The sequence below is a fragment of the Anomalospiza imberbis genome, chromosome 21 (assembly GCF_031753505.1).
Source record: "Anomalospiza imberbis isolate Cuckoo-Finch-1a 21T00152 chromosome 21, ASM3175350v1, whole genome shotgun sequence".
In the NCBI taxonomy this organism is placed as follows: domain Eukaryota; kingdom Metazoa; phylum Chordata; class Aves; order Passeriformes; family Viduidae; genus Anomalospiza; species Anomalospiza imberbis.
Window position 1 is genome coordinate 5,869,246 of NC_089701.1, and position 23,959 is coordinate 5,893,204.

A 23,959-nucleotide genomic window follows, 5' to 3' on the forward strand; every position below is an offset into this window, starting at 1 on the left:
TGGTACAAATATCCTCATTTCTAGCAGCGAGTTGATTCTCTGTAATCTAAATTTTGTCAGTGTGGAATTACTGAGGCATTCATTCTGTGACACCTGGTCCTGTATGATCAGTGCAAGGGCTTCCCCTCCATTTGGTCTGCATGCTGTTGGCTTTGCTCTTTGCATTTCAGGCAGTTTGGACCTTAAAACTACCCTGGCTTGGTACTGAACAATTTATTTATCTTAATGAAACATCAGCAAAATGCAGTTGAGGTCAGAGACACTGCAGGGAGCATACTTTAAAGGAAAAACACAGATTGGACTCAGTCTTACAGAACACATTTTTATTTATAGCTTTCTTACAGCCTGTAGTCTGAGACTGAAGTGATATTTCAGGTAATGAGCTGAGAGCCATGTCAGGGTGTTGTTTTGTATGTTTTTGTTGTGGCTTTTTTTCCCACAGTCCCTTACAGGAAGGAGATTCTAGAGCACTTAATCCATGCAGAGGGCAAACACTTAAGCTGCTGCCCATTTATGTAGCTAAAGTATCAGCAAAAGAGTTGGAACAGAATGGAGAAGAAGTAGCCAAAGTTCCTTTTATTGAAGTAGAAGCTGCATTTGCTCTCTGCCAGAACTGGAAAACTGAAAGCTGTAAGTTAGCCCATGACATCCAAGATCAGTCTCGTGTCAGAATAGGGAATCTCAGGCTTGCAGTAGCTTCGAGGGCAGGGGTAGAAGGTGCTCCTCCAAACCAGCCAAGAGCCTCTGGCAGCAGCGCGTCTCAGAGGACCCCATCCATGCTGTGTGACTGTCATGTGCTTGATACAGGAGCTCACTGTTGTCCATGCTTCTCCACTCATCCCAGAGCCAGGGTACTTACTGGCAGTAAATCTCTGCACTTCCAAATTCCAGAGGGAAGCAAAACTGGCAGTCCAGGGCATTGCTCTACTGGTGATCTGTGCTGTGCAGAAAGGCCAGTGCGAGGCCGAGTAGAAACCTGTGAGTCTCCTTTGTGGAGCTGCACTCTGGGGGTTTGTGCCTCAGGTTGGATTCTTTTGCTGGCTCAGGCAAAGTGGAGAAGCATGTGTGGTTGTGACTGCAATTGCTGTGCTAACCACAGTGTGTGTTCTCTTGTTTTTGTTTCCTGCTTTTTCACAGCAGAAGGGGCCCCGCCTCACCTACTCGACCTACCATAATCCGACCGGCTGAACCGTCCCTCTTAGATTTATAACTTGAGGCTGTAGACAGCTGGCGACGAGTGCCGTGCTGGTGGCTTCCCCATTCCACCCTCCCTTCCACAGCCACAGTCACTCCTCTCATCCATCCCACACCCCTGCCTCCCACCACCCCTCCCCGGTGTGTCGTAAAACTCTAGCCTAGTGATTGAGCTCTTCGTCTTCGCTCGTGCGTCCTGTATTGCTTTGTGAGCATAGAGTAGCCTTCATTCAGTGGCATGGATCCCTGAAGTTCACAGGCTCCTTGGAGAGATCAGCCACAGGGACATCCTTAGGTCCAAGTGGTGGCTGTCCGTCCAGTAATTCCATCTGCCTAGTCTAGCCTGGATAAATGTCCTGCCTGCACCAGTTAGCTGTAGCACCCAGGACTGAGCTGTAGCACCCAGGACTGAGCTGTAGCACCCAGGACTGAGCTGTAGCTGTTTTCTTTCCTTGTAGTTTAAGACAAAAGCGTTGCTTAGCAAAAATATGCTGTCAAAAACATGACACCCGTTAGGAACAGATTAAATGTCCTGTGTATTAGCTTGACTTCTAAGGTGCAAAAATCTCATGTTGGGAACAGTGCAATCAACTTCATATCAAAGTGAGGCAGGGAGATAGGAAAGGGGGAATCAGTGGATCAGCCCAGTCCTGCCCGAGTGAAGTCTGAGATAGCGCACACACCTCAGCGTGCAGGGAGCTCACGGACCTGCTCACACTCGGCTCCTGGAGCCGGGCCATTCCTGCTGGGGGCACGCTGGCTCCTGCCAGCAGTTGTCTTGCATCACCGTTTTTGGCTGACTTTCCTGAACCCAGCAGGGCGAGGGGAATAGACACGCTGCTCCCCCCTTGCAAACGGACAGCCAAATGTTTCAGGGAGTTCGCTGTGCGGTGTTTTGTTGAAAATATTTCTGCTTTGAACTAAGCACATCTTTAAGTGTTTTTGGGGTACTGTGGTGACTTCTTCCGTAGCCTTTTCTTGCATGTGGATGGTACGTGTTTGGGGAAACTTGTAACCATTGTTGATCACAACTCATCTTAAGGTTTGGTTTTTACTTTTCATGCTACATGTATTTAAAAAAAAATACTTGAGAATTAAAAAATATATCAACCCTGTACATCTCAGATGTCATGTCTGTACCAGAGCTAAATGAACCACCTGTGTTGCAGACTGTCCTCCAGGCCTGATTGCTGTTGAAGTTCTCTAGTTTCAGTGCTATTACTCTAAATTTCTGTTGTGGATCCTCTATTGTTCTGATGCCAGTTCCTTTCTGTATTTTAACTATTGTTTTACTACTTCTCCCCCCTTCTCCTTCCCTTTCCCTTTTTCTTTGTTTTTCTTGTCTTTAACCTCCAGCCGGCCGGGTAAGGCCAGTCCCGCCCGCCCGGAGAGCCCAAAACCACCATTTGACATGTAGGCCTGCTCCCTCTGAGACTCTTTGCCTGCCTCTTAGCTGTTCTGTCCTGGAATGGTCTGACTCGAATCTCACACATGGCTTGTTTTGTTTGTAATTTGTGACACACACATATCAGATGTGATTGTAGTGAAACTGTTTTGGGGTTTGTTTTGGTTTTTGTTTTTGTTTTTTTTTTGGGTTTTTTTTGGGTTTGGTTTTTTTTTTCCTTCCCAGCTGCTTAAAGGAGTTAAACAAGTATATTGTAGTAATGAGAAGCATATCTTTACTGTTATAAATATCTATAAATATATATATAAGATGAAAAATCTATATATGTCCAGGTGTTAAAAGCCATTTGTGCTTCCATGTGAATTTTAGGAAATACTTAAGTAGGAAAAGAATATCTATATACATATATATATACACACACATCCAAAAAGTTAACCAAATCCCAATGTTGAGTTTTTGAGCTGATTGTTAAATTCTCTGCTGTGTGCAGTTGGGTTATTGTATTACCCCAGACTTGTGGGTGAACTGTCTCAGTGCTGGTAGTAGCTGTGATGCAGTTTGTGATCTACCTGTCACTCTTGTTTATTGGATGAAATAAACTCTCATTTCTGTATAATGAAGGTCTCATGACTAGAATAAAACCATCTCTCTTTCTCTTGCTTTTTCTCTGGGTGGTTTTCAAGCTGTGTTTGATTATAACCTGATCTTTTCATCCCATAGAGTTAACAAGCTGTACATGCAGTCAGGAGCTGTCACTATGATAGGGAAGGTGGGGCAGATCTGCATCAGCACTGAGTGTCCAGGAGCTGCAGTAGAGTGAAACAGCTTGTCAGGTGTAGAAAGGTAAATCCCTGTGCAGAAGGAATTGTGTGGAGGTGCTTCAGAGATGGGGCATACAGAAGGTGGGAGTCTGCACACAAATTGCTTCTTAAAAGGGATTTTTGCCTGGAGTGCTTGTGGAGTAGACATTGAGTAAAGGTGAGGTCCAGGAATCACTCCTGAAAGGGGTCAGGGTAAAAGATTAATCTGGAGCAGGAAATTATATGAAATGCTAGCCAAGAGCCACCTCTCGGGCTTCTCAGGAGTCTCTATAGAAAACATTCATGAAAGCTCAGTGAAAACAGCATCACTGTCAGGACAGGTGCTTTCAATAAAGAATTCATTCTTCTCTTTTTCTGGCCAAATTTCAAGGTGGTCTATGCAAAAGAAATACCTCTAGTCAGTGCCCCTCTGAATAAGTTTATTCAGAAAGCAAATTTGTAACAGGGTTAAGTCACCTCTGCAACAGACCACAGACCTTCACTGGTCTTGTCTCCTTCACAGTTCTAGAGTAAACACCCAATAACCATTTATTCCTTCTACAGTAATACTCTGTCTTAAATCACAGCTCTTCTCCTTTTAGTTATGATACAGATTTATGAATAACCTGAGCAGCTGTAAACACCGAACAGGCTTTGTCTCTCTTCAAGGAATATACACTATTTTACACAGATACAGGATGTACATACCCCATGCTCTGGGGAGCCCAGTCACTTGTGCTGAGGTGAGGTATCACCACTCTTGCCATTTAAATGAAAGGAGGTCAAAAACCAGCTTCCCCCAGGGGCTCACAGGGAAGCACTGATTGTGCTGTGTGAACCGTCTCTCCTCTTGAACAGACACAAATCTGTGTTCCTGTGTTTCCATCTTGTATCTCAGCAGGTAAACAGGGTGGAAGTTGATGCTGCTTCAGGCACCAGCCCAAACTCCTGTGTTTGATTACACAGCTCCAGTGATCAGGTCCCTTTAACCTCCCCTGTGGTTTCCCTCAAAACTCCACTGTTGACACCACCCATCCTATGAACAGGCAGTTCTTGCCTGAATGCAGAAGCAGTTGCAGGATATTGAGATGCAATTCACATGGCATAAACTTCCACACCCAGATTTGTTATGCTGCTCTTTCTCCCTCCATGTTCTATTTCCTCCTTAGAATCAGGGCTATGGCTTCAAGGCAGGACCAGGTACTACCACACTTGCTGCTGTATGTCCCAGGACCTTAAACATGGGATCTTGTTTTGCACTCATCTCCTGCAATCCTTACCAGAACGGGAGAAGAGGAAAGTTCAGGGATGGAGAACTAGAACCCCTAAAGTCCAGAAATTCAAAACGAAGCGTGTTTATTAAGTGGTTTCCTTTTACTTAATTTCTCCCATTTCTTAAAATAAATAAAACCTTCAGACACATACAAGTGAAACACATCATCCTTCAAAGTGCAGTTACATTTCCACCCCACTCCCAAGAATCACATAAAGCTTTGTCAAGTAACCAAAAGACCCCTCAAGGCTCCCATCGGTCCCTTCCCCTGGCACTGAGAACAGACAGGGCTGTGCTGCCCAGGAGCTGCTTGCTGGGGGCCTGTTCAGAAATACAGGTGCAAGAGGCAGGGCTGCAGCAGCAAGGGGGAGTTTAGGATACGTAGTATGAAAACAAACCCAACCTGCTGAGAGTCCAAAGAGTCCATTACCAGAACAGTTAGTTACTTTGGGAGCCCTGGAAGGAACTGGGCTGATGACAGGCATGGGTGATGGATCAGAACCGTGTGAAGCTCCCGTGGCAGCAGAGGCTGGGACAAGGGATTAAGTCGTTTTGCCAAAAGTCATGGACTCCCTTTGCCCCCAGTCTGGGCCTGGCCTAGGTGGTGTGGCAGCACCAGCTGCCTCCCAGGATGAGTTACGAGTCTGTACTCCAAGCACACCAAGTAACAGAGAAAAGAGAAAGAGAAGATGAGGTCTGATGCTTGAGTTCCATCTGGTACAATCTCTCTTTACTGATGTCTTTAGGAACCTGTTCTCACCAAGGGCACTGAGCAGAGGTATGGGCACGTACAAGTCCGTCAAGTCCTTTCAGGCCCGCAGAAAGTTGCTGTCTGTAAGATATAGCACCACTTAAACTACCATGATTTTGACCTCATCGTTCTCATCAGCACGGTAGAAGAAGGGAATGCATGGGTTTTCCAGCAGGGAGCCCAGCCTCTCCTGAGGGTTCTGGATTTCTCTGAGAAGCTGCATTATTTGCTTTGCCGTGGGGTCCTCTTGGTTTGGCTGAGCAGCTTTACTGTCAGCAGGGGAGAAACCGGATTGATGAACAGCAGCCTCTTGTTCTGCTTCATCTGACAGATTCACCTCTCGTAACCCTGCAAGGAGCACAGACAAGGCAGGCAGGTAACTCCTCCCATCCACACACGAGGCTGAGAGCAGGGGCTGTTCCCCCTGCACAGTTTCTCCTGGCTGCAGCTTACCTGCTCCGTCGGTGGCGTTCAGCTCAATGCGCCTCTCTGCTGGAAGCACACCTTCAGTCTGGCTTGCCAGCAGCTCTGGGTTCTGAGCAGCTGCTACATACTTGTTGTACCATTCATTTCTTTCCCTGACCAGGCGCATCACTAAGTCCTGCAGTTCCAGTAGTTTCATCTGTACCAAAGTAAAGGAAAGCCCATGAAACATGCACACAAACACAACACTGTGGTTTGCAGTCCTACTCCTGTCACACACAGGTTTGCACTCCCCAGGCCCACCCTGCTTGCAGCAATACCACAGAAAAGAGTCCTTGCCTTCATCTCTTCCTTATCCTGAGCCAACCTGCTGATATACTCCTCTTTCTCCTGATGCCGCTGTTTGAGGATAGCCCTTTGACTCTGGTACAGTGCAATGTACTCCCCTGGAACACAAGAGAAGCCTCAGGAGTTCTGCAAGATTGGGGTACAAGCCCTATAGTGAGGTACAAGGCATGAGAACTCAGGAAATCCAGCCCTGGAGTGGAGATCTAGCCCAGTTAGACAGCAGGAGACATGGAGGGCTTGGTAGTTTGAGGGCTCCAGCTCCAAAAGCTGTTTAGGGACCTGTTCCCCACATAAATAAGGCACTGAGCAAGCTCTAGCCTGTGCTGGTGCTGCCCAAACATACCAATGGTGTCAGTCTCCCCAGACAGCTGGATGCAGCGGTGCTCCAGCTCCTCCAGCCGCTCCTTCAGGTCAGCCTTCTCACGCATCAGCTCTGTGAAACGCAACTGCACACACGGAGTGGGGTCAGTCACCTGGGCTGCTCACGTACAGACAACACCTGTGCTAAAGATTACACCCCCTGACACTGGTGTGAGCCCGGGGAACAAATCCTGCTCCTTTACAACCAAGCAGTGAGCAAGCTTTTTAGCATGGAGCATCTTTTTGTGGAACATCTGCTGCTTATTCCCCTACAATCTGTTTGTGTTGTCTTTGTCTGACACTGGGTCCTAGTCTGGCTGAGCAGGGTAATAGGGCTGAAACAGCATGAGATGCTTTGCTTACCTGTAGCTTGTCCATGGCAGTTTTCAAAGCCTCGTGAACCTCCACTGGAACAGTATCCATAATGGAGCCTGGAAGGGATGTGTGCAATTTACAGTTTCTCCTGGGGCAGTATGCACTCACAGACCCAAAGGTCTGTCTCAGAGCAGCCATGGGCAGCTGGCCCAGCACCTCATGATCACGCTGTCCCCAAACTGTACTGACACTTTACCTCCATCCAGCGTGACGTGATGTTGCTGCTCCTGCCTAAGAGCTGTGATTTGCTGCAGGAGGGTTCTGCACTGCTGCTTCTGAGCAGCCAGCTGCTTCCTCAGATCTTCTCGCTCCTGCTCCACTTGGGACATGGCAGAGGTCACGAAAGTGACCTAAGAAGAATTTCAGAGTGGACGTTAGTGCTTCCCCTGTGTTCAGCAGGATCTATGGTGCATCTCAGGACAGAGTAACAGTTTACCCCATTTTATTTATGGGTGTGAAACCAAAGAACTGTGTGACTGCCCTGGAACTAAGCCAGGCAGCAGCTACTGCCTCTTCTCATTCCCAATTAGTGCAGGTTAAAAACTGGGTCCCTTGAGAGCTGTTTGACTGCAGTATTATGACTGTACTTACAGATAAATCTTGTAGATATTTGACACCATTTCCAAATTGCCTTCCAAACTAAAAAGAACATCATCATCAAAGCCCCATTAAAGAGCTGCTCTGCCAGCTGAGTTGTCATCATAAGGAAACCACTGCCAGACTTCCAGCCTGTTTTGCAAGGATGCTGCAGAAGTCTTGGCTTTGCTGCTATGCACAAGGAACTGTTGCATTTCCCTCATGACTGCACTCAGCTGGTAGGATAACAGCTGATAAACCTCTCTGCAATTTAACTGGTTTCCTTTTCCATATACTTGTTTTGAACTAAAATCAAAGGCTTTTCTACCCATTAAGACTCACCATTTCTTCATGGCTTTCAAACTTCTCTGGGATCACAAGAGAAAGTTTTTGGATTTCTTCAGTCATTGCTTCATCGCTTTCTGTAAAAGAAGCAAGGTGAACAAGGAGGCAATGCTGCAGAGAACCAAGCTCTGCCTCCTCCCTGATGCAGCCACTCACCCTCCAGTTGGTGCAAAATCCTGCCGTCCATTTCTGCTGCCAGCTGACTGATCTGGGCCTGCAGCTCTTTGTTTTCCTTGGCTACAGCTTCTAGACTTTCCTGCAAGAGAGAAGTAGAGGATCACAAAAACCTGCACAAGCCAGACTGCAAACACTCACTCCATCTTCAGACAGTAGCACCATACACACCAACACACAAGCAGTACTTTGCTCCAGACAGGTACCACTCATCTGTAGGGCACAGGGTGTAATCACAGCCCAGGGTGGAAGGGACCGATCAAATCTCTCACTGGTTACCTCCCATCTTTCCACTTGTCCCTTTTTACTGTTACCTTTGTCTGCTGCAGCTCTTTCAGGTGCATTTCCACTGTCACCTTCCCCTGGACCTCCTCGTGCTGCAGGCGATCCATGAGCTGTGTCTGAAGCAGGAATTGCTTGTGCAGTTCGTCCTTCTCGGCAGCGAGCTGCTGGAAGGCCAGGGTGTACTGCTGCAGGTGGCTGTAGCACTGGTCCCGCTGCTCCTGCAGGCCACGGGCCTCCTGTGTCTTCAGCTCCAGCTGAGAGAACAAGGTCAAACCACCACATCAAACCTTTTCTGCCTGAAAAGCTGATCCGTGTGACATGATCCAAACTGTCAACATTGCCCCAAAGCCACCAACCAGGCGGACAGCCACCATCTGCCCCCACATGCTGGTCCCCCACATCAGTCAGCAGATGACAGGGGAAGGCTCCCAGCTGGATCTTTGCAATACCCATTTCCATCCTTCCCTCAGTGTCTGGGAAGTTGCCAGCAATTTGCACAACCCAGCCCTGCCATCCCACTGCTGGTGCTCACCGTCTCTTTGAGCTCCGCCAGGTTCTCCTGCAGCTGCCCAAGCTTCTTGGCCAGCTCTTTCTTTACGTGTTGCTCTGACTGTAGGGCACTTGTAACCTCCATGTTTTCATTTGTCTGCAAGGCAAACATGACTGTGTAAGGAAACTGCCCCAGCCACCCATGAAACAGGCTCTCAATAAACCACGTTAGTTCCCAGTACAACGGGGTGCCATCCCTTGTGTTTTCCTGAGGGCCATAAATTCACTGTTTAGGGCAGTAAATAGCTTAAAGAAAGGTTCAGAAGATAGGAGAAGAACAAGGAAAGAGACAGGGGAATCAGTGCTGGGACAGCGCCAAGAGGCCTGGCACATCATGCAGCTTGTCAGCTCCAAAGCAGATGGGTGGTATGAATATCCCAAAGAGAGCCACAGACATGCAGAAACAAGGAGTTCAAAAAGGACTAAAGAAAAAAACCCAACAGCTAGACCATGTGTCAGTCTGCTAGGGCCCCAGAGGGGAAGTGTCACATTGAAAGAAGCAAAGCAAGAGTAAGGATTCGGCTCTAGGATGGATAAGAATGACACCAGCAGAAAAGAATACTGTTGAGAACTTCCTCATGGGCAAATACAAGGGAACAGGAAATGGGTATCTTCAGGTAAAAGGGCAGGAGGAATACCCAGGGACAGAAACAGTTTGACTGCCAGGGGATGAGAAGGAAAAGGAAACAGTTCTGGACAAAGATACTGGTTCATCTGCTAGAGCACCTGAGAGAGTGAGGAACTGGAGGGAATCTCCTGGAATGGCACTACGTATCAAAGGATGGAGCAGCCATGGTCTCAGAGGATAAGAGAGGGATAATGCTGCTGCCAGTTTTTCACATCTGCGCTACAGAAGGATTGCACCAGTGAGGGAAGCAGTGAGAAAAGATGCACGCAAGAGACCTACCAGTTTGACAAACCCATTCTGCAGCTCAGCCAGCTGCTCCTTCAGATCCCGGTTCTGGCTCAGTGCCCTACTGATTGTGGCCTTGTCACTCTGCATGTCCTCCAGGATCTGCTGCCTGTCCACAGCCTCCTCGCTGTAGCGCTGCACTGTCTTCTCCAGCTCCAGCAGCTGCTCCTCCTGCTCCCGGTTGAGGTGGCTCAGCTGCTCGTTGTCCCGGACCTGGGCCTGGTACTGCCCCTGCAGCTCCTCCTTCTCCTGCTGCAGCCGCTGGATCTCCTCCTGCAGGCTGAGCTCAGCTGCTGTGGGCCCCGGCGGCGAGGCAGGCTCAATATCCATGGGCTTCACTGCTGAGGAAATGCAATCAGAAGGGGCTCAGTCACAGGGAAATGGCTGGGTGAGACACATCTCTGCTGTATACACAAAGTACACTCCAACCCACAGGGCTCTGTGACCCAGAAGGGATCAGCAGCTGCAGCATCCAATCCTCAGTGCACAGCACTGAGAGGAGCAAAGAGCAAACCTACCCTAAAACCAAGCGTAGCATCCTGCTGTCTGCTGCTGATTCCCTCACAGCCCTAGCAGGAGCATCCTGCCTTCCCAAACTCCTAGGCCAGAGAGGCTGACAGCACAGTCAGGCCAATACTACAGACATAACCAGGCTGCTGGTCCATTCATTGCAGGAGTTCACTTGTTCTCCTGTTTCCCAGGAAAAAAGGGTTCTTAGGGTCACCTGTCTCCATCTGCCTTCCCAGCATCAGACCTACATACACCTCCTGCTTCCTGCAGAAGCATCTGCACAGCAGGACAGAGTTATCCAGCTCCACTCTGCAGTGGGAAGCCTCACTTTGGAAGCCCTACCTGATGTGCTCAACAGCTCTGTAACATTGTCTTCCAGCTCCTGAATTTTGGCCATGTGTTTCTCCTTCTCATCTGCCATTGTGTGGACCTGCAAGGCCACACAAATGAAAATTACAACAATGTTCATGGGGCATTTCCTGCTGCCTGTGTTTGTCCAGAGCTGAGATGCTGCCCCTGGGGTTACCTGCTCAGAGAGCTGCTGCACCCGCTGCTGCCAAACGCTCCCCTCCTCCCTCAGTTTCTCCACATACTGATCTCTTTCTGCCTGCAGCTGGTGGAGTGACTCGGAGAGCTGTTCAAAACAAAATCAAGCAACATCATATTGGCTAAATAAATTTGGTTTAAGGGATAAAACTTGAAGAAACCAGTGTTAGTGCAAAGCTCAGACTACATTTTTCTGCCCCACAAGACTCCTTACAGGCATCAAGATTTGGATCATATTTCATACAACCTCTCACCTGAGCTACCTGGGTTTCCAGGCTTGTCTTCTCCTCCAGAGCCATCTGCAGCTGCTGGTTTGCATCCAGACTTCCTCCCTGGCTTGAGAACTGTTAAAAAATCAGAAAGTTAAGGCAAAATGTTAGTTCCTGCACAGCCTTTCCCCCCCGAGAGTAACCTGCCACATGATCCATGTTGTAACCTTCTACAGTTCTTTAAAGTGCTCCAACTCATAGTGAAGTTCAGTGTGAAAAAAATCAGGGGGATTAAAAACAAAAAGCTGAGATTTTAGTTTTATAAAACAGGCTGAACTAGACAGCTCCTCCCTACCAATTTTACATTTATTATTTTTCTAATTAAGAAAATAGGATTCAATCAAACCTAGGCTCAGAAATTTTGTGCATTTCCAGAGTCTGCATTATACAGCCATATCAGATAGTATAAAAGGCTGTGACTTTAAAAGATGACAGACATGTCAGGAATTTAAAGCCAGTGTCTGGAGCATGTCAGTGGACTGAGCAGCAAGGCTGATTCAGCTGAGGCACAGTACTTTTCCCAGAAGAGCAGCAGTTGGCTTAATTTCAAGGTAACTTAAAACACAGTCTAGGAATAAAAAATAAATAATTTTCTTCCCTCCCGGGCTCAGGGTTACACCAGGCTTGCTCTCTGACCTACCAACAGCTGGCTCCATGCATTCTTTCCCCAGATGACTTCAAGCTGCCACTGTCCAGTTCACCACCTTCCACCGGTGGGTACAAACACCACCCCTACTCAGCTGGTTACTCAGTGAGACCACAGAACTAAAAAACCAAAATCCTGAACAGATACAACCAAAAGTCACTGTATTTCCACAATTCACCCTCTCCCACTGTACAACAGTTTTAGCAGACTAATGTCACATTGCTTATCAATCAGTGTGTGCTTTTCAATCCATTTACAGCTCCAACACCTTAAAGAATACAAAGTTTTCTGTTCCCCCGAGGCCTTGCTGAAAGCTTTTCCTAGGAGGATGTCCTGATGAGATTTCATGCCTTCCTTTAAAGCCAGGAGTTAAGTCTTGCCCCCTCTCTCAGAAGGAAGTGTGGCAGTGTCATCAGTGTCCTCTGTCCTCACCTGTTGAATCATCAGTTCAGCCATTTCCAATTTCTTCTGCAAATCTTCCACATCCAACTTCATAGCTGAGTTCTGGGACACCAGGGAGTGAACTTTCTCTGACAGCTCTGAATTCTGCTGTTTTATTTCCTCACTACTTTTGCTAAAACAAACAAAAAATTAAAGTGGCTCTAGGCCTGCTGATGTCCAGGTCAAAGATCTACAAACCAATGCTTCCTGGCAGCTAGAATCACAGAAACATCATATCTAGTGACTACGGTTTTTTTTTTAATTGAATATCCAGCATCCCAAGTCACCACCTGTGGTCTTTGCCATTTGATGTTTTGGAGCTTTTCTGCAGAAATGAGCAGAAGGGACTTACCTTCGTTTGTACAGTTCCAGTTTCAGGTTGTCTCGCTCCTTCACTAACTCTTTGTTATGCTGGAAAAAAAAGGAAATTATTGATTCATCTATAGACTTCAGCCAAACAAATAAGGTATTAAAAAATACTTCATTTCACCTTTAACACATCAGCTAAAACAGAAAAGGTCATAACTTGGGCAAAAACTTGAGGACAGGTTTGCTTAGAACGTCCTGAATTTTCCAGGAATAAGTCTGCTCAGTCTTTTCAAATGTGAAGCTGCAAGTATTTCTGCAAACTTCTGCATTAAAGACAATACTAAAGTGTGTGTGCTTGATGGAGATTTCTGGGACAAGACGTCTCTCTTGTGTGGAGCTGCCAAACTAATGAAGTGAGGTGCCAGATCTGAGGACACCAACTGAACCATATGATTAGTCACAGAAACTTGAATGAAGTTTGCTTTGATCATGGGGAATACAGGGCTTTAAAAGGTTAATTAACAATTAACAAGGTTAATTTCTGCCTCTCCTCCAAGCAGGGACTGCAGACTTTGCAGCAGTGTAGTAATAAGCAAACAGCCAAAGGCAGAGCTGCTGGTTAAGCATAAACAGAGGTGACCCTTACCTTCTCTGACTGCTTTTGCTGCATGGAGATGGAGGACAAAGTGCGCTCCAGCTCCGAGACTCGCTGGCGAGACGAATGCAAACGGGCAGCAAGGCTTTCAGCTTCTCCTGGACAAGTCAGAGCACAGTCAGTTGAGGCTAGACCACAAAAAGCATTTTGGAACTGGCTGAACAGCACTTTCTACTTTGTCAACAAGCTCGTCAGGCAGCACAGAACTTTGTAAATAGCAAAGCTGGCTCCACTCCTGGCTCTACAGGTGATTCACTAACAGCCCTGGGAGCACAGCTCTCTAACTACCTGCCTCACTTTTAGAGGGAGATGATGAAACTTCCTTTGCAGAACAATAGACAGTATGTTGTCTGGGTTTTTTTTCCTATTAGAATAAATTGCTCAAATGTAGTTCAGAATAAAAAGCTCAGCTAAGACCTATATTAACATGACAGCTGTGTGGGAGGCAGGGCAAGAAAAGGGAAACCAAGTTTTAAAAGAATTCGAAAGGAATGGTCTGGGGCAGTCACCAGGCCCAAGAGAGCTGACAAGGCTTTAGTGATGCACAAAAGAACCTCAACTGCCATGAGTCCAACATGCTCCCATTTGGGGGCAGCTACAGTGACAGCAGCAGGGCCAGTGCCAAAGGCTGCTCGTGGAGGGGTCAGGGAGTGCTGTGAGCTGGCTGCCAGCAACTGTCATGCTTGTGACTTGGCATCCACAGTTCAACCACCAGCCTGAGCTGCAGAGACAGTCACGTACCTGATTTCTGCCGTGCAGCTTGCTGAGTGTGGCCAAGGGCTGTCTGCAACTCAGACTTCTCAGAAACGAGAATTCCAATAGTCTGGATATGAACCTTCAGGAAAGGAAAATCAGCTCAGCACAAACCTTCTTTGCTTGCCACTGCAACATCACTGTTGTCACAAAAGGACAGTTCAGTAAAGAGCTCTTGCAGTTAAGTACAGTCTGGCTGACACTCACACTTTTGCTAAAGGAATGGACTTCTGCCTTCCAGGATAAGGACTATGAGTGCTCAGTAATCCACAAAACAGCAGAAGTCAGGTGATATTACTGTAAGGGAGGCTCTGCCTTACCTGTAACTGTTCCCTCAGTGCTGCTTGCTCTTTAGAAAATTTCTGTTCAAACTCCTTCTTTTCCTGTAGAAACAAATAATGCTTGGTCAGCACAAACGTGCAGATGGTTAACCCTTGTTTTACATCAAACTAAAAAAGCAGGAATTAATTGGTATTATTTCTAGCATCTAAATAATGCCAGTATTTTTAAAGACATGCTTAATCTTCCGTTATTTGAATTACTTAATCATTTTTCCATCCCAGACCAGCAGCAACAGCGCAGTGCAATCACTGCAGCACACACGTGGCAGTGTTGGAATGGAAGCTCCTGGCAAGGACCTAAACTGTAACCTCCTGCCCCCACTGCACTCCTCCAACTTGAGCATTTAAATATTACCTTTGGTCAAAATAAGAATGCTGCTTGTCAGGCCCAACTCGTGAAGTCAAAATATTAAACCTTATGCTACAAATAAAATTGAATCTAGCACAACACAAGATCATGCACTCTTGTGTCACAATCCATTGTGTTTCCTACTCCTCAGAGAAATAGATACCTATTTCTGTATCTATCCAAAAATAGGACACACTTTACCTTCTCCAGCTGATTCACTGCTTCTTGGTTCTGCTGTTTCTATGGAAGAAAATTGATGCACAAATATTAACAGAAAATATTCTTGTATTGCTGAAATACATTTTCACTTTGATGAAGTAGGATATATGCCCAGTTAATGCAAGGAGAATTTCCATTTCTGTAGAAGACTAGGAAGTTCATCTTAGCTATTAAAGTAAGAGATTTGGGGCTCCTTTCACTAATGCATGTGATATGTTTTTCGTTGTCCAGCACATTATCACAGTTCTCCAATAGTTCTGCTGAAACCCCTCTATGTTCCTATCTGAGCATCCAGCAACTTCAGTTTAAACTTGCAATATCCCACATCTATGCAATTAACCAAAGTGAACCTGGTGTGTTAGGAAAATCAGCAGAAATGCTTTTAATAAAAGACAAATACCTAAATCCCAAAGCAGAAGTCCTTTCCTTTAAGTGATTCCTTAGACCTCTATCCCAGTTAACAACTGGCCAAGTCATGCAGAGCTGCACGTACATTGGCAGGCTCCCACCAAGGTGGTATGAGACAGAGCTGAAGCCAGATGCAAGGAAAGGGATAATTCTGTCCCAGCCAATTTCAGTCTTATGGGTGAAACCCTGGAGATCTGTGACTGCACAAAGTGCATCTGTAGGTGTGAAGGGGACAAAGGCTGCCCAGGCTGCCACCAAACCCTGTTTGCCCTTTGCTGCTCTTGTCCCCCAGGCAGTTTTCTCGCAGATGCCTCTTGAGTAACTACATAATTAGTATTTTTTCCTTTTTCCCAAATGATGAATATTGCCAAAGTGTTTCTTTATTACCACTACTACCTCAGTGCATTTTGAAACATAACTGCAGATGGAAAGGTGATGAGGTTTTGATTTTAGCAATGCCAGCACACAACCAGGAAAAGCAAAGGCAAGAGCACAAATGCAGCAAAGGCCCTACAGAGTTCCAGACAAACAGAAAAGCTGGCAAACAATGAGAATCCTGGGTGGGCAATGCACTGTACCTCTGCAGCCCAACTGAAACACAAAAAGAAAAAGAACAGAACAAAAATAACCCAAAACCAAAAATTAAACAAAAAGAGGGGTCATGGGGTACACTGGGAAATACTGAACTTTGGGAAAAGTGTAGTTTTAGAGAGGAACAAAATGGGGGAAAGTATTTCACACAAGAAAGGTTCTTTTCAGTCTGGAACAGATCCACTTAGTTGCATTTTTTGCAGTGTTAAGGCTGAAGGCTGAAAAGCAGCAGCAGGAATCCATGCAGGCCACAGGACAAAGCAGTTCATTCATTGTGCCAAGAGAAGCTGAGGATATGATCAGAAAACAGCCCCAGGCTCTCTTGGACCTATCGCTCCCACACTGCTGATATATTTAGAACAGCATCACCACCTGCAGAAACAGGTTTTCACACTGCTGCCAGCACCGAATTCTGCATTTCAAGGATTCAGACCAGGACCAGAAATGGCTCTTTTATGAGGATGCTTATCATCCAGGGACAGTGTGAGGACATCAACAGAGCAGGCTTAAATGGAAACAACAAAACTCTGTTTCTGCTTCCTCAGATGAGCCACCACACGCACAAGAGGCCTTAGGCTTTGATCCTCTCACAGGTTTTCCACCCAGCCCATTTTGTTCCACTCAAAGTGCTGTGTAAGCAGCCTTCCTTGTGGCACTGTGAGGGAACCTGTAACCTTGCAGACACCCAGAGAGCGTGGAGGAGCAGCAGAGACAATGTCAAACTGGTTGGTTGGATTGTTTCTTACCAATTCCTCTATCTTTGTAACGAGCTGTTTGTTAGTTAGATTGCTGGAATCCAGGGCTACTGCCAGCTCCTGGTAACGTGTCTGACGGGCACATGCATACAGGAGAAAAAGGAAGGAGCAGAAGAGGAGGAGGGAAGGAAAAAAGCAATAATTAAAAAGGACAGAAAAATAAATCATTATCACAGTTTGATATAATCAGATTCTCCAAACAAAACAAAATCTGTGGTTTGAACAAAAGCAGCTGGGATGTCAACCTATTTTATCCGCTTCTGCTGAGGCCTCATTTTGACATAAAAGTCAATCAGAAATAAGAACTGCAGTTGCATGGAAGCCAGATTATCCCCAGTCCCCACACTGGGAACATCTCTAATAACTGCCTCTAACTGTTGTGATCACAACTACCCAATTACAGCCCCAGGTGACACTACACAGTGATGTATGTGACCGGTGCATTCAGTTAGGCCCCACTAACACTGCTGTAAGCACGGAATCCAAACAAGTGATCAACAGCAGCAAATAAGAAAAATAACAAACATGACAGACTGAGAACAACTTACTTCCATTTCTTTAATATTTGTGGAAGAAACAGCACTTTCTCCATTCACATACGATGTAGACTAGAAGTAAATCAAGTAAGTCAGTTTTAGTCTTCAATGCAAATCACTATTAGGTAAGATCCCATTATAAGTGTAACACTCCTTATAGCACCTGTCACTTCAAACGACCACACACAGGCACACAAAACACTTTTCTGGCTCAGGATAGACGCCGGCTGCCCCTGTGACAAGCTGATGTGAATTATTCAGACAGACTTTATATTCTTTCCCAGTAAATCAAGAGTACATCTTTCCATGAATACTACAATTCATTCATCCCACTCTGCTTTTCTTCCTACTGCTGAAGCCTTAAATTCCTAAACCAGGATTTTTTGCTCCTCAATGTTTAAGTATCGCATTGGTTAGTAGGATGGCTCAGATGTCTCTGAGATTGAAGAGTGTTTCCTTGAGCTGTCTGCCTAAAGTTCCACATCAAACACCAAGAGAATTAATGGGACAAATGGATGAAAAGGAGTACCTGGGAAACCAGGCCATTGAGTTGTTCAGACAACTGACGGAGACCCTCTGTTGACGAGAAAGACCTGGGAACAAAGACCTGGCAATGAATGACCTCTCCCAGAGAGCTGCCCATATCAGCACAGTACTGGGGCAGGAATAAAACCTTAATTCGTTGGGATCCTGTTGCAAAGCCAACACAGGCACTCACCTGTTCTCATCCAAAGCATTTTTATGATCCTCAGCTTCATTCATCTGTGGATTAAAAAATAAAAACTTACAAGCCTGTAAAAGATGGGAGTCACACTTATGAATGTGTCACTAAGACTTGATTACACCTGGGCTCAAGTTTCACAGCTCCTGTAATTACTGCTTCCCAAAGGAAGATGAACTTAAAATCACCAACTCAGCCCTGGCGTACACATCATCTCTGAGTGGTGTGAGTCTGGGCTTCCTGGAATAGAGAAATTCAAGTGTATCAGGCTTTATGTCTGCCGTTCCTATTTATCAGGATAATCAACACTTAGCTGGAAAAAAACTACATCTGAATCTTTAATTAGCAAAAGGAAATACAGACTGATTGGACTGGACACCTGTTTTATTAAGGGTACTTTCAGCTAATGAAATAGGAGAGAAAGGGGAAGGAAAACAGCTTTGGAAGCCGCAGGGCCAGGGGCCTGCTAGCACTCCCTCTGCTCTCACAGACAGATGATGACTGCATGGAGAGAGAAGAATGTAGTATTTTTAACAGGAGAAAACCTGAACTAGTCATGTCATATTTATGAAGGCCATCTTTCTTCACACTAATGTGGCATCACTAAGCAATACTCAGTGGTTCAATGGCAGTAGTGATGATAAGTCACAAACCTGTGTCAGCTGCATGCTCTCAGGAGCAGGCAGAACAGAACCACAACTAGGGAGGCTGTTGCTGTTAGATAGCACAGGGACATCAGGAGCAAGCTGTTCAGCACTACGAGTGGCAACATCACTGTCAAAGTATGCCTGTCACAAAACACAGCACAGGATTACAGCCTTCATGCAAAATGAACAAGCATACACACCAACACATCACCTTGTGGCCTGCCTGTGAAAACCAGACAGATGTGAACAGCCATTAAGAAACATGTGGAAGGGAACCTGTGTTCTCCCCAGAGCAAAGAGGTGGCTGCATCAACCACAAACACTGTCCCAGAGTGTGTCCTTCCATGAAGAACCAGTGTCCCACAATCCAACTCCCTTTTTTAACACAGGGCAAGAATGTCACCCAAACTCTAAGTTCACACACGAGATTCACTGCAAAAGTTCACCAAAAATCAACTAAGGGCAAAGGCAAATGTCACTGTGCTTTGAAAAGCACCACCTTAGAGGTGTTCCTGGGGAAAACACAGATCACTGTATGCAAATGAAAGATGGAAAAGAACAGGGGAGTGACTACTTGAAAAATGGGTTAGTCAGACTCAAGTGCTCTGTCTAAGACTTGGTGAAATTTGTGGCATGCCGTGACCCACCAGTTTAGAAACAGGACATTTATGAACGGGCCAGAGGGAGGGCAGCTGGGAGCAGGTGCCTGTGGACCTGCTGCAGCCATGGATCCCATGACTAGAAGAATCTAAATAGAAAAGAGAAGTGCCAAAAAACTATTTCTGGACAGCAAGTTCTCATCCAGCCTCTGTGGGAGGATGGATGGCATCTGCAGCCCCCTCTACAAAGCCACACTGCACTGACCCATTTCATCTCCCTGCACAACATTAGAGCCATAAAGGTCCAGCAGTGCTTTTGTGTTTTACAGTAATTTGATTGAGTTCATCATCCAGCTCTAGTAAGTCATCACTTAAAAACACAACAAAACAAAAGAGAGAATCTCAGCATTCAGCCCCACCAACATATTGCAGCTCTGCAATTCCACCTGGAAGAGTTCCCTTTTACTTCAGTCATTTCCTTCTTGGCACTTCAAAGGAACCAAGAAATCTCTCTCTCTTGGCATTCCCTGTTTACCTGCTCAGCACTTCACTCACTAATCCAGCAGCAAGGTTAAAACAGCAACAGTGGACACAGATTTAATGAAGGTAGTAAGATGGAAGACTACAAAGGGAAAACAAGAATGTTCTGAATTTCTTTTTAGCAGGACAGGTATTGATGCTCTGAAGGAGCAATGTATGTTAGGTGCTTATTAGGAAGGTCAGGAACTCCCTCACTGCTTCCAGCTAAAGGTTACTTCACCTTTATCAATCACATACTCATCAATATAAACATCAGAGGGACAGGAAGCATTAATTCCCCAGTGCATCTCAAAATGATAACTTCTTTTGATCAGAACATTCTTTCTGCCTAATACTTCCAAGATGCAGAAACCAGTAATGTTCCTTAACCACAAGAACTCCTTCCTCCTTTCCTCACAAGGAGCAGTTTTGTAATAAACTGTCAAAAACCCCAAAACTACTTGAACAATTGAATTTGTTGGAAACAGAAAGCATTAGAAGCAAAACACTTATATGGAAATTATGCTTTGTGACATTCCAATAATGTAGAATAAAAAATAATTCTGCTCAGCTTAGCATGTAGTAGGATCCATTTGCTTTCACAGAAAGGCTTTGACTTTGCTGGTTTTCCTCTGTTTCAGAGCCAAGAAAGCTGAAGTGACAGAGAAGGGAGGGCTCTGCCTCACATGAGACACCAATGGCAGCAGCAGCTCAGCTGCCAATTATCAGCTTTTCTGCCCTATTAGCATCAAGTTTCTAAACAGCATTTTCCTGACTCAGGATTTTTACAAGACAGCAACTGGAATGAGAAATTGTTCTTTCATTACATATTGAAGTTAAAGATTAGTTTTCAAATAATTCTGAAAACTCCAGGCACAACAATCCAAAAATTCCGTAACAGCCAATCAGATCAAACTGTATCTCTGAAGAAAAAAGGAAAAAAAAAAAGGGGGAAACAAGAATGAATAGAGCAATAAATTCTCCCTTTGCAGAACATGACTAAAGCTGTAGACACAGGTAGGCCTTTACTGCAAGGCTAAGTGTCACATCAGCAACAGCACTGGACCACCTATCCTCACCTCACCCTCCAATGGGAAACAAGTCTCTTTTTCCAATATTTAACTTACTCTGAGCTGGAAAGTATTGACTGAAAACAGCCCCCAGGACAACAGTGATACTTCAGTCACAGCACAAGTTTTCTGAGGCACACCCAGCACCCCAAAGCTGGCAGTGTGTCTTCACATCACTCGAATTCTGCTGGTACAGAACCTACACAGCACAGTCCAGCTGTGTATCAGACATACTATCACACAAAAGAAAAAAAAAGCAAAAAAGGATACAAAGGCAATTCAGAGGGAATTCTGTTCCACCTTGCAGGTTTCACTTCATCTGTCAGGTACCCCATGTGATTACTATAGTTATATTTATTGCTGGAGACCCATGGATATGCATTAAATATAACAATGAACTACTTTATGACAACTACATTGAAACAATGGCAGGGAAAGGAGCTACCAAAATGATGCAAATGAAAATGAAAAGCAGAGCTTTGGTACAACAAAACTGGAAGAACATTCTCGGCTACAAAATTTGATTTCTCTGAGTTCCTATCATAGTTGGGACCTTATTTTAAATAAACTAACTGTCTGAAAATAAGTGGTTTTAAAAGGCTGTACATGTATGCTCCTGAACACCTCTCTCTTACTTCTTGGCATGCTTCCTGCCCTTTCCTCTTCAGGATCTTGGGAATGTGAAGACGCTAAAGCCTGTACACGCCTGGCTTTGAAGTATCTGACTTCCTGCCTAAGCGTATTTACACCCCTGGTACTTGCCAGACTGTACATCACCTGTGCCAGCTTCATCGCCTGTCATAAAATGGGTGGCTGGAATAACCAGCCAGTGCAGCTGTTTGCCTGGAGATGAGCAGAAACATGCCCTTCAGAAACCAAGCTCCAGGAAACAAAGCAATGACACTAAGAGCAGGAGAAATACAGAATAAGAATCACTACCTCTTCCTACTGCAGTTTTCCTCAGCTGTTATAAATTAGTTTATTGCCTCACCCCAAATTCCTGTTTTCCTCCAAGCTCAGCTGTCTCAAGAAAGACTTTTTGACAAGGCTCACTTTTTGACGTATTAACTTTGACACAAACCAGAAGGAAACAAGCGCTTAACAAGCAATGGTAACAGAGAGCTCCATGTTAATAAAAACAGCAACAAAACTGAAGCAACTGACAATGGAAATGTGAGAACAAGGCTCCATCCCAGAGATGGAGCTCAGTGTGAACAGAACATGCAGGAGGGAGAGCGAGTCACTGCGAGGGACACGAGCACTGCCTCACCTTCCTCTTGTCCAATGAGGGTATGGCTACCCCATTGGAGCGGTTAAGGTCTGACACCAGCACCTTCAGAATGTTCTGAATCTACAGGAGGCGAAAGAAAAGGGGAAAGAGAGACGGCTCAGAGAAGGACAGAGAGAAAACGTCAATCCAAGGCAGCCAGGGAACCAGCCTCATCCAGCTCGTGAGGGCCACACGCCTCAGCCCAGCAGCTCTGGGCACACCCAGGGCACCTTCGGACAGCCTCCAACGCCAGCTGCACCTTCCAGAACAGGCAGCTGCCAACCGCTGTAGCACACTTCATACAGCGCCTACACCACTCAGCTCCTACCCCAGCACAAACACTCCCAGCTCCGGTCAGACTGTCCAGAAAAACCAAAGAAGAGGGAGGTGGCAAATGATTTCAGAGAAAGACACTCACATTCTCTGGAGGCTGCTGGTCATCAGTGGTGGGAGTCGCAGGTCTGCTGCCTTCCTTAGTTTTGCGTTTTTTCTTAGTTCCTGCAGTTGCTCCAGGGCTGTTCTTCTGCTGATATTCCTTCAGCTGTGAACAGAAGACAAATCTGAAGTCCAAACAAAATATGCCTTCTATAACCCCCAAAAACCCTCAAAACCTAACTTCACTGGTAGAAATACAGATCAAGTGTAAGGACAAGAGGAATGCTCTTCCATGAATTTATCAATATGGGAGAAAAACAGGAATCAAAGTAAGAGCAGAGAAGGCTAAAGTTAAGACCAAAGTGATGGGTTTATGACAAGAGTTGCAGACATTCAACTTTTGTTTACAGCTAATGCTGTTCCTGGTTTGGAGGATTTTCAGGGTTATAAGTAAGAGCAATAAGGCAAAATTAATAAAGGGCAATTAATCCTACATGCAAAGTGAGAAAGCACGGCCTGATCATAAAATCTTCCACTCTACGAAAGATTTTATGAAGGACAGTTGCAATCCCCACAGCAGACACTGCAACAACTGCAAACTAAGGGGAGAAACAATCTACAAATGATTTTTAATCGCATCCACGTCGCCCAGGAAGTGGATAAGTGCCGGTCGGATAAGATGTAACTCGAATCCCGCCAGGTCTGCCGGCATTTCTGTGCAATTCCTGCACGCCCGAGCCCCAGACCCGGCAGTTGTTTATGCAAATAACGGCACCCCCGGCCCGCACACCCCGGGCAGGGCACGGCGGGGCAGCGGGGGATGGAGAAGGACGAAGGAGGATCCCATTATTGGTAGCATTTCAAAATGGAAGACTGAACTGCTCCAGGACACTTTCCCGTTCCTGTGACTTTGACACAGAAGCGCATCCCGCCGGGACGCAGGCAGCCGGGCCGCCCAGAGGGAAAAAAAACAGGGGAAAAAAACAGGGGAAAAAAGGAAGGCGGGGAGGGGGGGGACACGACACCCGCACACCAGCCCAGGGAACCCTCACAGCACCGCAGCCACCCAGGCCCGGCCTCGCCCCGGCCGCCCGCCGAGAAGGGCGGGCCGCAGCCCCGGACAGCCGCAGGCTGCCGGGCTCCAGCGCGGCCGGGCCCGGAGCGAGGGGGCGGCGGCGGCCCGGCCCGCGCCCCTCGGGGGAGGCCGCGCTCGGCCCGGCCCGGGGTCCGGCCGGCGCGGGGCTCGCGGTACGCAGCCGCCCCCAGCTCCGTCATGTCGTGTCCCGTCCTGCCCGGACCCCCGGCCCCTCACCTTCTTCTTGGCCGCGGCCAACCGGCTCTGCCTGCTGCCGTCCGCCATGTCCGCCCCGCGCCCGGGCCACGTCAGCCCGCCAGGAGCGGCGGGGGCGGCGGCTGCTCCGCCCCCGGCCGGCCCCGCTCCGCCCCGGGACAGCCCGGGTGACACAGCGGGACGGCCCGGCCCCCGGGGGACACCGGGCTCTGTCCCGCTGCTCTAGTGACCCGACAGCCCAGAGCACATGCCGGGAGGGGCCAGCCCGGCTCCCCTCGCTGTCCCGCACACCCGCCTCGCGTTCCGCCCTGTGGTGTCCGAGCGCTGATCCCGCGCGCAGCGCAGGCGGCAGGGTCGCTGTGTGTGAT

General features: G+C 46.8%; 2 protein-coding genes across 30 annotated transcripts in view; one reads left to right on the forward strand and one right to left on the reverse strand.

Annotated features, from left to right (window-relative positions):
* Positions 1-3,258, forward strand: part of DNM1 (dynamin 1) — a 63,608-nt gene extending 60,350 nt beyond the window's left edge. For 8 of the 22 annotated variants that reach the window (XR_011005639.1, XR_011005635.1, XR_011005638.1 and 5 more), the window contains one exon: positions 1,141-3,258. Coding sequence is in view for 9 of the 22 variants with exons in the window: in XM_068211380.1 (XP_068067481.1) it covers positions 1,141-1,210 (70 nt within the window). In the remaining 13 variants the exon portion in view is untranslated. Of the gene's footprint in view, positions 1-1,137 lie in introns of all 22 variants that reach the window. The other 14 variants (XR_011005637.1, XR_011005633.1, XM_068211378.1 and 11 more) reach the window with 2 other exon arrangements.
* A 1,480-nt stretch (positions 3,259-4,738) lies between these two features.
* On the reverse strand, positions 4,739-23,772 carry GOLGA2 (golgin A2). Of its 8 annotated transcripts, XM_068211376.1 has the most exons (28): positions 23,613-23,772; positions 22,344-22,466; positions 21,926-22,006; positions 18,474-18,608; positions 17,818-17,861; positions 17,629-17,692; positions 17,112-17,171; positions 16,555-16,635; positions 14,792-14,830; positions 14,221-14,283; positions 13,889-13,982; positions 13,139-13,245; positions 12,536-12,594; positions 12,175-12,316; positions 11,082-11,171; positions 10,808-10,915; positions 10,624-10,711; positions 9,766-10,112; positions 8,842-8,955; positions 8,339-8,563; positions 8,007-8,106; positions 7,848-7,927; positions 7,126-7,279; positions 6,918-6,985; positions 6,538-6,640; positions 6,186-6,292; positions 5,877-6,045; positions 4,739-5,771 (listed from the first exon to the last, which is right to left on the reverse strand). In XM_068211376.1, exons 1-28 carry the CDS (start codon positions 23,658-23,660, stop codon positions 5,524-5,526), a joined length of 3,141 nt encoding a protein of 1,046 aa, XP_068067477.1. In that variant the 5' UTR covers positions 23,661-23,772; the 3' UTR covers positions 4,739-5,523. The 8 variants fall into 8 exon arrangements, with proteins under 8 accessions (XP_068067477.1, XP_068067471.1, XP_068067470.1 ...); XM_068211370.1 differs by lacking the exon at positions 4,739-5,771 and having other exon boundaries at positions 5,933-6,292; positions 9,766-10,109; positions 13,139-13,275; XM_068211369.1 differs by lacking the exon at positions 4,739-5,771 and having other exon boundaries at positions 5,933-6,292; positions 13,139-13,275.
* Between the last annotated feature and the right edge of the window lie 187 nt (positions 23,773-23,959).